Source organism: Elephas maximus, chromosome 1 (assembly GCF_024166365.1).
Source record: "Elephas maximus indicus isolate mEleMax1 chromosome 1, mEleMax1 primary haplotype, whole genome shotgun sequence".
Classification (NCBI taxonomy): Eukaryota; Metazoa; Chordata; class Mammalia; order Proboscidea; family Elephantidae; genus Elephas; species Elephas maximus.
The window spans coordinates 31,599,945-31,613,649 of NC_064819.1; the positions used below are offsets into that span (position 1 = coordinate 31,599,945).

Here is a 13,705-nt window from a genome sequence, read left to right on the forward strand (position 1 = left end):
ACAATCCATCTCGTTGAGGGTCTTCCTCTTCTACAAGGACCCTGTACTTTACCAAGCATGATGTCCTTCTCCAGGGACTGGTCCCCCCTGATAGCACGTCCAAAGTACGAGAGACATAGTCTCGCCATCCTTGCTTCCGAGGAGCACTCTGGCTGTACTTCTTCCAGACAGATTTGTTCTTTCTTCTGGCACCTGTGCACACACGTGCTGATTTCATCCTCACGTCAGCTTTATGAGATAGTTATTCTTTTTCCTAGTTCACAGATGAGGAGCCTGAGAAACTGTAGAGGTTAAGTAGCTTTTCCCCCTAAACACACAATATGTAAACAGCAGAATTCAGAAGTCAAACCTAGGCAGCCTGGCTCCAGAATTTTTTTTTTTTTTTTGATTAATTTTTATTGTGCTTTAAGTGAAAGTTTACAAATCAGGTCAGTCTCTCATACAAAAATTTACATACACCTTGTTATACACTCCTGATTGCTCTCCCTCTGATGAGATAGCAGAATACTTCCCCCCCACTCTCTCTCCTCGTGTCTGTTCAGGTAGCTTCTGGCCCCCTCTGCCCTCTCATCTCCCCTCCAGACAGGAGATGCCAACATAGTCTGATGTGACCACTTGAAGAATTTTTGTTTTTTTATCTCTTCACTTTTAGTGCTATTATTCTCATTTTATAGATAAGGAAACTAGGGCTTCAGACCAGTTCAGTCCCAGCTTGGCCCCCTCCTGAGAATTTGCATTTCCACCCCAAGCACACTGAATCAGAATCTACATTTTAACAAGACCCCCAGGTGGTTTTTATATATGTATACATAAGAATCACCTGGGGATCTGGTTAAACTGTAGATTCTGATTCAGTATATCTGGGGTGGAAAGGCAAATTCCCAGCAGGAGGTTGGACCGGTTCCAAAGCCCTGAAGGAAACAGTTATAGACAGGAGGTAATTTTCCCAAGGTCTCAGCGCTAATAAGCGGCAGGTCTAGGGTTGAACCAGGCTCTGAAGTCCTTGCTCTTCCCTGTATACCACACTTCCTCCCAAAGAGAGAGAAGAAAAATGTCCCCACTTTTAGGACTTTGGAAACCCTGGTGGCGTAGTGGTTAAGAGCTATGGCTGTTAACCAAAAGGTCGACAGTTCAAATCCACCAGACACTCCTTGAGAACCCTATGGGGCAGTTCTACTCTGTCCTATAGGGTTGCTATGAGTCGGAATCAACTTGATGACAGTGGGTTTGGGTTTTTTTTTTTTTTTAGGACTTTAGTTTCAATTTTTTTTTTAGTTTCAAAGGGTTTTGTAAGAATTTTGTGGGGACTTGCGAGGGAACCCAACAGCCTCCTTTCGGTCTTAACGAAGGTGATATCCCCTGTGCATGTGGTCTGTTGGCCTGTTTAAGGCTCAGCACTTAGGAGGGTTGTTTTCCATCACCATGTATTATTTCTGAACACCTCGAGGACTGACTCCTAAACAAGCAAACAAAAAAAACAAACCCGTTGTTGTCATGTCGATTCTGATTCATAGTGACCCTATGGGACAGAGCAGAACTGCCCCACAGGGTTTCCAAGGAGTGGTTGGTGGATTTGAACTGCCAACCTTTTGGTTAGCAGCCGAGCTCTTAACCACGGTGCCACCAGGGAGAAGGATATTGATAGTGCCCTGATTACGGCCTTGGCAGTGGAAAGATGGCAGAGCTCAGCCTTGAGGTCCTCTGACTGTGTGGGGGACATGTGATGCTCTCCCGACATGCTTATCTTCCTTCATGCATGAACACGCATGCTTTTTCAGGTTCAGGCTGGTAGAGGGAGTTGGCTCTTTTGTCAGGAAACACAGACCTGGTTGTTCCTTTTGGTGTGTGGTTGGTTTACACAGTGAGCCAGGGTGCTGTGGAGGCTGTAGGATGGGTTCTGCTGCCAGAGGCACCCAAAACCCATGTGTCTTCCCTGATCTCTGACACTGACCACTTACTCTTTTTTACAGCACAGAAGCCGCCAGCATTGGATTCGTCATTGTGATTGACAGGCGAAGGGACAAGTGGAGCACCATCAAGGCATCCTTGACACGAATAGCTGTAAATATTTATTTATGTGCTATTATTATAAAAGTCATTTAAATTGTCCATTCAGTTATTCCATATCAAATTCACGGGGAAAATGAGTGCACGGGGAAAGGGCGACCATTTTACGTTAAATTTTGGGACGTTCTTTGTAGCAGATGCTGTTGTTTTCCACCCATATCCCCTCTGCCACCTGCAGGTAACTCCTGAGCATGTCAAAGGTTTCCCGAGTCTCCTACCTTGTTGATGTCTCTGGCCACCGAAGAGGGGTGGGTAGGGAGTGCTGGCAAGTCAATGCCCCGGGAGTGCCCTGCAGCCAATGAGCTATGGAAGTTGGTGGATAGATAGCCCAGCTTCCATGTCCCTCAGCAGGACAACGTGAGGTGTATTCCACACAGTATCTTCGAGGGTCGCAGCCCTGCTTGCCGCAGCACCAACCCCTCACCTCTCTGCTCCTCATTCTGCTTCCGAGGATCACCCCCCAAATAAACTACTTGTACCCAAATCTTTGTCTTAGGGTTTGCTTTGGGGGCAAACTAGTTTTAGACAGTCTTCATTTCAGTATTTGAATTATTTTCTCACATATTAGAAAGACAGTGACAAAACCAGACTAAGTGATATTTAAGTAGCTTGATTAATGGTGTGCTTGCTTTTAGCATTGAAATGTGCAGCCTGGGATGGTTTTTGTTTTCCACCTTATTAATCTGGTTTTGATCTCTGGTAGCTGGCTTTTAGCAGGTAGAAGGCATCCTTCCTCTGAGTGGTCTCAGACCTGTGGGCTTAGCCACAAGGGCAGGCAGAGCTGCCTGAGGCCAGTCACACCTGCGGGGCCATTGGCACTGGTTGAAGAGGATGGAATGGGTAGGGTGGTAATGTATGTTCAGGGTTAGGACAGGAAACAGACATCTGAAGCCTCGCTCATGCCACTTACAGAGGCAGTCACGTGTGCTGACGTGCACACAGTTTCTCTCAGATGACTTCAGAGCCTCATCCTGATACTTAGTATCTCGGCTCATTTATCTTGTTGTGACTTAACAAGGTGCAGGTTCTTCTCTTCAGAAGCCTGCATTTTGCGGGTGGAGGGAGGGTAGATTCCTTTCCCTGTGGACACTGATTATTTTATCCCTTTGGTTTAGTTGTGGTTAAAAGATTTACCTCTGGGATACCTGCGACCGTGGTTGATGTGAAGATTTAGACACTTGATAGTGCCTGCCATGACTCTTCCAGGGGTCTGGCCTCTAGAGAGCTCTGGTTTCCCAGGGTCTGTAATAATACCAGAATTATCTAACTCCTGAGCCTTATTTGCTCCAGGATTATATGGGTTACTTTGTGGGTAAAAGATGCTGTACTACAGGGTTCCTTAAATCTGGCTGTCTGTCAGAATTCTCCATCCTTCAGGTGAAGTCTGCTTATTGAAAATATAGATACTTAGACTTATCCTAGTCCTAATGAATCAGAATCTCCCAGAGTGAGGACCAGATTCTTATTTAACAAGAGTTTTTAGGAAACCACTGGAAGAAAAGAAAGCCATGGTGATGGGAGACCTGGGTTTCTATCTTTGCGACTGAGTAGTTACATGGATCTGGGTTATCTCATTTTTTAGGACCTCACCTCAAGATGAGGGCAACGCTCCCTGAAAGCCACTTGGCAATAACATGCAACAAAAACCAAACCAAACCTGTTGCCACTGAGATGATTCTGACTCATAGCAACCCTAAAGGACAGAGTAGAACTGCCCTATAGGGTTTCCAAGGAGTGCCTGGTGGATTCGAACTGCCAACCTTTTGGTTAGCAGTGGTAGCTCTGAACCACACACCACCAGGGTTTCCTAACATGCAACAAGAGCCCTTAAAATACTAAGTATTTGACTCAGTAATTCTAGTACTCTCGCTTAAGAAAATATTCCAAAATGTGGATAAATATAGTTCGTTTCAGTGTTATTATAGTTCTGACATAAGTCAAATACCTACTTTTTTTAGTTTTCATTATTATTGCCTTTTATTATCAGTATCTTTATAAATCCTACCTTTGTTTTGGGGATTGGAAACGTTGCATATGAACTTCGAGATTATTTTAATACATGCATACATAAAAACGAAAAACCAAACCCATTGCTTCAAGTCGATTCCAACTTATAGTGACCCTACAGGACAGAGTAGAACTGCCCCATAGAGTTTCCAAGGAGCACCTGGTGGATTCGAACTGTCGACCTTTTGGTTAGCAGCCATAGCTCTTAACCACTACGCCACCAGGGTTTCCAGACATACGTCATAAAAATTTACCCTGACGGTGCAGAAGAGTTGGATGATGTTGGCATTCTGTCAGTTGCAGTAATAATTCCACTTGTGGAAGGTTCTGGATCATCTGGATTATCCCTGGGAATGGGGATGATGTTCCTAGTCATAAAATTAATGAGAGTTGTCTATATACTCCTTTTCTTTTCTCCCATGTATTTTGTGATAATAGCTCACTGCCTCCGGAATCTGCCTATCAACTTTAGCAAAGTGGTCAGCATTTGGGACCATGTTTTCAAGCAACTGAAGCCCCTGATTTAGTTTAGGAAAGCTAATTATATGGCAGTGTTTTGAATAGTAAATCGTAAATTAAACATCGGCTAGTGAACATCTGGGAATGATAACATCAGTAAATTATGCATTGCAACATTATATGTAGTACATATTACTAATGAGATGATATTAAAAAAAAAAAGGGACAGTCATAAGTGTGGTTCATTGTCATTCAAATATATCCTAAGTGGGCGACTACCTGTACTGTAGTAAAAACGTGGAAAAGCATATATGACCAGTAGTAAGGAATTGGTTAAATAAGTTGTGCGCCCATGAAAAAATAATAGTTCCAAAGAATTTTACTAACATGACTATTAACTGAAATATAATATTAAGTGAAAAGGCAAGTTACAAAATATTTCTTTGGTATAGCTCAACCATGAAATAGCCTAGAAGTAAGTAAATTGAAATATTTAAATGGTGTTAAGAGATCATGAGCAGTTTTCTTTTTCAAATGCATGCTTTTGTTAATTTCCCAATTTTTCTGTAAGGAGTATAAATTATTTTTAAAATCGAAAGATGAACAACATGTCTCATATGGTTGGTTTGGTTTGATTTTTACGGGGAGGAGGTTGAATTATCTGACTTGTAAACTCTATGGGGCAGTTCTACTCTGTCCTATAGGGTCACTATGAGTCGGAATTGACTTAACCACAATGGGTTTTAGTTTTTTTTTAAAGATTTCTTCCAGCTCTGACATCCTGTGAAATCCATTCTAATTCTTTGCCATCCATGTTGCCCGCTTTAAATTTATCATCCGTGATCTTGGGCAAGAAGAGACCAAAGTAGACCTTGGCAATGGGTGTGCCATTTGCTCTTTCCTGCTGACACGTTCCATGATCCTTTCAGGTGGCATTTCCAGGAAACTTGCAGCTCATATTCATCCTTCGTCCATCTCGCTTTATCCAGAGGACCTTCACTGACATTGGCATTAAATACTATAGAGATGAATTTAAAATGAAAGTGCCGGTAAGCATGACCTTTTGTCTTGTCTTCATTGGATTATGGTCCTGTCTCCTTTCTCTCTCTCCCTCCCTCCCTCCCTCCCTCCTTCCATCTCCCTCTTTCTACCTTTCCCTCCCGCTGCCTTCCTTCCTGCTAGTTTTCAGTCAACTAACAAATATTTATTGAACCTCTGTCATGCATACAGAGCCCTGGTGGCGTGGTGGTTAAGAGCCAGGCTACTAACCAAAAGGAATGGAGGTTTGAATCCACCAGCCGTTCTTGGAAACCCTTTGGGGGCAGTGCTGCTGTGTCTTACAGGATCACTATGAGTTGGAATTGACTCAGTGGCAACGGGCTTGATATGGGGTTTGTCATACATATAGCAGCATGCTAACTGTGATGGGTCATACATGGTTCTGTTATGAAATGTGTCTCTCCAGAACCTAGCAGAGAACTTGATGCATACACACACAAATGTATATAAACACTGCACTTTACTATGAAAACTTCAAAGTAATTCAAATCTCAACACAAGTACAAAGTAAAGGGAATAGTAACACGGACCTCCATGTGCTCAGCTTCCAGCTTCAGCCAATTTCAGCTCAAGATCAAACTTGTCTCATCCCGTCCACAATCTTTATCTAGCAGGTCATGTTGAAGCAAATACCAGGCACCATATAATTCTCACTGAAATATGTACTACTGCTTATTCCTTTATATTTTAGTAATACCTCACAAGAGTATTTATTTTATTAATTATTGCCAATAATCTGTATTGTTAATATTTCATCAATGATTTATTAATAAGGGTTAATTTAAAATGATTACTTATTAATCAAGAATAATTGTTAATGATTCCACGATATTATAAAATCAGTCAGATTCAAATTTTACCCAACGGATTAATAAATTTTTTAATAGTTTGTTTGAATTAGGATGCAAATAAGATTCATAGATTATAATTTGTTGCTACATCTCATAAAAACTCAGACTCGTTGCTGTCAAGTCAATTTAGAACTGCCCCATAGGGTTTCCAAGGAATGGCTGGTGGATTCGAATTGCTCACCTTTGGGTTAGCAGTCGAACTCTTAAGCACTGCGCCATCAGGGCTCCGTTGCTTTGTCTCATAAAAAAAAAAACTCTGTTAATCTGTAGGTTTCGTCTCCATTTTTTCTTCTTGTAATTTTTTTTTTCACTGAAGAAACATGGTCATTTGCCCTATTGAGTTGCCCAGTCTAGATTTTGGTGGTGGTATCCTCAGGGTGTTGTTTATTGTTTTCTGTTTCTGTTATTTCCTGTAAATTTATTACTAGATCTAAAAGCATGATCAGGTTTATGATCCATTTTTTTGCTACACTGCTTCTTAAATGATGATGTATACTTTCAACCTGAGGCCTATAGTGCTCGGTTTTTTCTTTTTTATGATACTAGCAGCCACTGGTAATATTCCCTAGATCCATTCATTCACTGGGATTCTAATTCTTTGATCTCTGCTTTATTTACTGGCTGTAATAATTTTATAAAGAGACACTCATCCACTATTTGGTTATCCTGAGGGACAGTTCATTTGGGAAAATAAAAGAGAAAGACACGATAAATGTTTAGTTCTTCTCTTTATTTACAAGTTTTTGAAATAGTAAGTTGGTTTCCTAATTATCTTCCAAAGTGATTAATGTGGGTTTTTTTTTTTTAAACTTTCGTTTTTTCGTATCATTACAGACAGTGGATTTAAATATATGTGAAGTGTTTCAATCCATTGCAGTTGTTATCCCTGATGCTCCAGGTTATCCCATCTTTGACTAGTATGAGCTTCTTCAAGTTAGCTGTGGAGTCCTTTTGTCGGTATCCTAGTAGTCGTCTATGGCTTCCTTGCTACCTGGGGTGACAGGATATTCCAACTCACCTTGTGTATTTATACCTCATGGCTGGAATCAGCGTTTTCTCTAAGCCTTGTTTCTTTCAGGAGGAAATGATTTTAGATATCTCAGTCTGTGTGCTAAAAAAGTAATGGTCACAGTTTCCAGGCCATCTTAGTGGACAGAGAGAATGCATATATACCTTATGAAGTACAGTACATCTTGAGTTCAGATGGATACTTCCAATTCATTTTCCGGACTGGAAGGTTTTTACTTAATTTTATCCATCTTACACCGGTATCTTTTATCACTTGCAGAAAATTTCAGTTCTTATTGACACTAACCTGTCTACTTATTTGATTTATCCAACAACGTATACACAGTAAAAATCATACACAGTAGTCGTAGAATAATACTGTCAACACTAAGTGACATGATGACTGAAAATAGCTTAATACCTTTTGAAGTTCTTTTCATCCTTACCGTATATTCCACTAGGGAAGTAAAGTCAAATTACTGTGTCTCAGACTGACTTGGAATAGTCCTTTTCTGTGTACATATGGCAGCAACTCTGTACCAAAACCAAAGTTAGGTGTGTTTGTTGTAATGTCAGCGGAGGCTTGTGTGTTGTTATGATGCAGAACCTGTTTCGACAGAACTTCCAGACTAAGATGGGCTAGGAAGACAGGCCTGGCCATCTGCTTCTGAAAAATTTCCAATGAAAACCTGTGGATCACAACGATCCAATCTGCAGCTGATCACGGGATGGCAAAGGACCGGGCAGCGTTTAGTTCTGTCCTTCATGGGGTCCCTATGAGTTGGGGGCCTACTTGGCAGCAGCTAACAACACAAACACAAATCTACAAAACAAGATCTATTCAGAGAAGTCCAGCTTCTGTCTCTGGCCCCTGCACCCACTTCCTTTTCTCTCCCTATAGATAACAACCTTTTAAAGTATAGAATGTATCTTCTTATGTTTAAAAATATGAACAAATAACTACATCTATGTTTATTCTTAACTCGTTCTTAGATAAACTCTACATGTTCCATAAACAACTCTACACATTTTACTCTATTCTGCTTTTTCCAATTAGCAGCGTATCCTGAGATCACTCCACAGGGCAATATGAAGATACTCTTGATTCTTTTCTGTAGCTACATAGCACTCCGTTGTGTGGCTATCCCACAGATTATTGAAGTAGCCCTACTAATGGACATTTGAGTTATTTCCAATTATTTTCTCTTACAGATAGTTGTGCAGTGAATATCTTTGTGCGTCCATTTTTTTGTATTCTTGACTTGGCCTATGTTAAAATATTTAGTAAATGTTGCTGTTGGGATGATATCAGGCCACGATGCTCCTGGTGGGCATCTGGAGATGATGGTATGTGAGCTAGGTTCCTGAGGAAGGTAGAACTCCACAGGTAGAGATGGGGAGGAGGGCCTTCTGGGGAGGGAGGAGGCACCTGTGACGATGTAGAAGCAGGAAGCACACTTTCTGGGTGAGGTCCATTGGGAAGCCACATTTCACTAGAGCGTGTGTGTGGTAAGTCTTCTGGGAGAAAAAGTAGGAAACATGAAGTAGGGCTTAAGCAAGGATTAAGGCTCTGGATTAGGGACAAGGAGACTCTGGGGAAATGGTCTGTATCGTGATCAGGTGGTGGTACTTGTGTGCATACATTTGTCACAACTTCACCTTTACAGTCTGTGCATTTTATGGTTGTAAATCAAACCTCAACTGAAAAATAAAGAATAGGAAAAGGGATAAGATACATCTATGTATAGTGATACAGAACAGTTTCTAATATGTAATTTTGGATTTTTTAAATGCTTAGTAGGAAATAATTTCAAATGCAGAGAATAGTTGCAAGAACAAGAAGAGCACAAAGATTGTCCCATGCCTTTAACCAGGCTCATTCACCTGTTGTTAACACTTTATCTCTATTTGTTTTATTAGTTATTAGCATTTATCATTTGCCTCTCTCCGTACACAGATATAGACCAAACCAGTTGCCATCAAGCCCAGTAGATTCTGACTCATGGTGACTCCAGGCGTGTCAGTGTAGAACTGTGCTCCATAGAGTTTTCAATGGCCAGTTTTTTTTTAAGTATATTGCCAGGCCGTTCTTCTGAGGCATCTCTGGGTAGCAGCTGAGTCGACCACGTTAACTGTGTGTCCCACCCAGGGACTCTGATATACACACACACACACACATTCTATCTCTACATACAGGCAATCCCTGCATTTATGACATATTCCAGTTATGACAAACCACACTTAATGACCATCTTTTTTTTGTACACTTCATTTTAATAATACATACTACATACAGTGTTGCAATGTGTAATTTGCTGATGTTACCATTCTCAGATGTTCACTCACAGATGTTCAATTTTATGATTTAGTGTTCAGAACACTGCCGTGTTTTTAAATGAAAACTAAAAAAATGAGGTTTTCAGTTTACGTCAGAACTGACTTACAATGGAGTTGTTGGAACGAAACCCTCTTATAGGTCGAGAACTACCGGTATATATAATATGCACTCAAACATGCACACTTTTTATTTCTGAACCATTTGTGAGTAAGTTGTATGCATTATGGACCTTTATCCCTAAATCTTTGTTTGTGTATTTCCTAAGAATAGGGATATTCTCTTTCATAACCATAGTACTGTTACCAACTTCGGTGAGTTAAACATTGATATGTTTATCTAAGGAGCCCTGGTGGCACAGCGGGTAAGAGCTATAGCTGCTAACCCAAAGGTCACAGTTGAAATCCGCCAGCCACTCCTCGGACACCCTATGGGGCAGTTCTTCCCTGTGCTGTAGGGTCACTATGAGTCGGAGTTGACTTGATGGCAACGGATTTGGCTTTTTTTTTTTTTTTTAATGGTTATCTGATTTACATCTGTATCCCAGTTTTTCCGTTGACCCAGTAATGTCCTTTATATCATTGTTTTCCCCTCCAGTACAGAACTGGATAGTTCAGAGTTGGATAGTGCATTTAGTCTCCTTTAATCTGGAATATTTCCATAGCGTTTGTCTTTTATGACATTAACATTTTTGAAGAATACAGTTTCTCTAAAAATAGATAGGACATGCCTCATTTTAGGCTTGTGTGGTGTTTTCTCATGATTAGATTCAGCTTACGCTTTCCCGGCTGGAATCTTAAGTGAAATTTTCTCTGAGCATCACCGCAGGAGGCACGTGGTGGTCATCCATCCCTCAGTGGTGATGTCAGTTTTGATCCCCTAGCCAAGGTACCGTCTAACTTCTCAGATGTATTTGTCTTAGTCATCTAGTGCTGCTGTAACAGAAATGCCATAAGGGGATGGTTTTAGCAAACAGACATTTATTATTTCACAGCTCTAGGGGAAGGCTTTCTCTCTCTATCGGTTTGGGGGAAGGTCTTTATCTTTTTTCAACAACTGTGGGCCCAGCGTTCCTTGGAGATCTCCAGGTGTCTTGGTATCAACCTTCCCCTGGGTCTAGGAGGTTCTCTGCTCAGAGACACGGGATCCAAAGGACGTGCTTTCTTAAGGAATCTTAGGGATTTCCTACATATAGGATTATGTTATCTGGAAGTAGAGATTGCTTTACTTCTTCCTTTCTGATATGGATGCTTTTTATTTCTTTTACTTGCTTAATTCCTCTGACTAGAACTTCCGGAATAGCAACAGTGAAAGCAGGAATCCTTGTCTTGCTCCTGACCTTAGGGGGAAGTTTTCAGACTTCCATCATTGAGTATGATGTTAGCTGTGGGTTTTTCATAAATACCCTGTATCATTTGAGGAATTTCCCTTCTCTTCCTAGCTTGCTGAATGTTTTTTATCATAAAAAGTTGTTGGATTTTGTCATCATTTTCTGCATCAATTGAGATGATCGTGTGAGTTTTTTTTCCTGCTTTCTATTATTGTGGTATATTACACTGCTTGATTTTCTTATGTTGAACCACCCTTGCATTCCTGGGATAAATTCTACTTGGTCATGGCATATAATTCTTTTAATGTTGCTACATTCGGTTTGCTCTTTTTTTTTTTTGAGAATTCTTAACGTCTGTATGCATCAGGTATATTGGTCTGTAGTTTCTTATGGTGTCTTTATCTGGCTTTGGTCTCAGGGTAATGCTGGCCTCGTAGAATGATTAGGAAATGTTCTCTCTCCTTCTAATTTTTTGGGAGAGTTTGAGAAGGATTAGTGTTAATTCTTCTTCAAATGTTTGATAGAGTTCCTCGGTGAAGCCATCTGTTCCAGGGCCTTTCTTTGTTGGGAGGCTTTTGTTAATTGGTTTGATCTCTTTACATGTTATAGGCCTGTTGAGATTTTTCATTTCTTCTTGATTCTATTAGGTAATTTATGTGTGTCTAGGGATTTGTCTGTTTCATCTAGATTATCTAATTTCTTGACATACAATTGTTCATAATATTCTCTTATAATCCTTTTTATTTCTGTATGGTTGGTAGTAATGTCCCCAAGTTCATTTCTGATGTTAGTAATTTGTATCTTCTCCCTTTTTTTCTTTGTCAGTTCTGAGTTAGTTGAAACAAGGACATGTCTCTTGCATCAGTCTTTCAGGTAGCTCCCAGATAGGCCAAAACAGATAAACACAATTTTTTGAAAATAAGATCTCTGCTTCTTCTGGAACCTGGCACCAGGGTCCCACACTGTAAAAATGTGCTGCCATCTTCAAGACTGCTGCCCAGTTGGGGAAGGGGCGGGACAAGAGCAAGTAAAAGTGCGGCAAAGCCCTCCTACCATTTTAAAGTCACTTTTTACTTGATTCAGTATTTATTTGGTTGGTGTAAACCTTTGACTGTTTTCTAGAGTTCCATAAAGTTGATATTGACAATTTTTGCTCCTGATTTTTGGTGTTTCTATGGGAGCGTGTACCCTTGGAGCTGCCCGCTCTGCAGTTTTCACTGGTATCACTTTGTTTTCTTCTTGTTGAGTTTTGAGAGCTCTTTATATATTCTGAATGCAAGTTCATTGTCAGATAATGTGGCTTGAAAATAATTTTTCACAGCCTGTGGATTGTCTTTTCATTCCCTTAACAGTGTTTTTTGCAGAACAAATGTTTTTAATTTGCATGAAGTCCAGTTCATCAGTGTTTTCCTTTCAGGGGGTGTGCTTTTGGTGTTGTATCTCAGAGTTCTTTGCGACACCCAAGTCACAAATATTTTCTTCCAGAGGTTTTATGTTTAACCTGTAGATCTGTGATCCACTCTGAGTTAATTTTTATAGAAGATGTGAGGTATGGGTTGAGGTTCACTTTTTTGCACATGGATATCCATTTGTTCTGGCGCTATTTGTTGAAAATGAATTTTTTTCTCTATCGAATTCCCTTTGCACCTTTCTAAAAAGTCAGATTAGTGGCTGCCAGCGATTAGGGATGATGTGGGAGAGGGGGATTGGCGTGACTGTCAAGGGGAAGACAAGGGAGATCTTTGTGGTGATGGAATAGTTGGTACCTTGATTATTGTGGTGGTATCACATATCTGGAAACCCTGGTGGCATAGTGGTTAAGTGCTATGGCTGCTAACCAAAGGGTCAGTAGTTCAAATCAGCCAGGCGCTCCTTGGAAACTCCATGGGGCAGTTCTACTCTGTCCTATAGGGTCGCTATGAGTCGGAATCGACTCGACGGCACTGGGTTTGGTTTTATCACATATCTGCATGTGAGAAAATGCCATAGAATTATGCACACAGATTATACCAATGTCACCTTCCTGGTTTTGATATTGTGCTTTAATTATATAAGATGTAACCATTGGGGAACGGGGCCTCAGGATTGGAGGAAGACTCATTAACAACCTGCATTATACAGATGATACAGCCTTCCTTGCTGAAAGCGAAGGGGACTTGAAGCACTTACTGATGAAGATCAAAGACCATAGCCTTCAGTATGGATTGCACCTCAGTATAAAGAAAACAAGAATCCTCACGACTGGACCAATAAGCCACATCATGATAAACGGAGAAAAGATGGAAGTTGTGAAGGATTTCATTTTACTTGGATCCACAATCAACAGCCATGGATGCAGCAGTCGAGAAATCAAAAGATACATTTTATTGGGCAAATCTGCAGCAAAGGACTTCTTCAAAGTGTTGAAGAGCAAAGATGTCACCTTGAAGACTAAGGTGCGCCTGACCCAAGCCATGGTATTTTCAGTCGCATCATATGAATGTGAAAGCTGGACAATGAATAAGGAAGACCGAAGAAGAGTTGATGCCTTTGAATTGTGGTGTTGGTGAAGAATATTGAATATACCATGGACTGCCAAAAGAAGGAACA

General features: G+C 40.7%; 1 protein-coding gene across 2 annotated transcripts in view; it reads left to right on the top strand.

Annotated features, from left to right (window-relative positions):
• Positions 1–13,705, top strand: part of MCF2L2 (MCF.2 cell line derived transforming sequence-like 2) — a 224,251-nt gene that overhangs the window by 54,976 nt on the left and 155,570 nt on the right. For both annotated transcript variants that reach the window (XM_049881580.1, XM_049881586.1), the window contains exons 4-5: positions 1,971–2,061; positions 5,463–5,582. In XM_049881580.1, the coding sequence (XP_049737537.1) occupies positions 1,971–2,061; positions 5,463–5,582 (211 nt within the window). The remainder of the gene's footprint in view (positions 1–1,970; positions 2,062–5,462; positions 5,583–13,705) is intronic.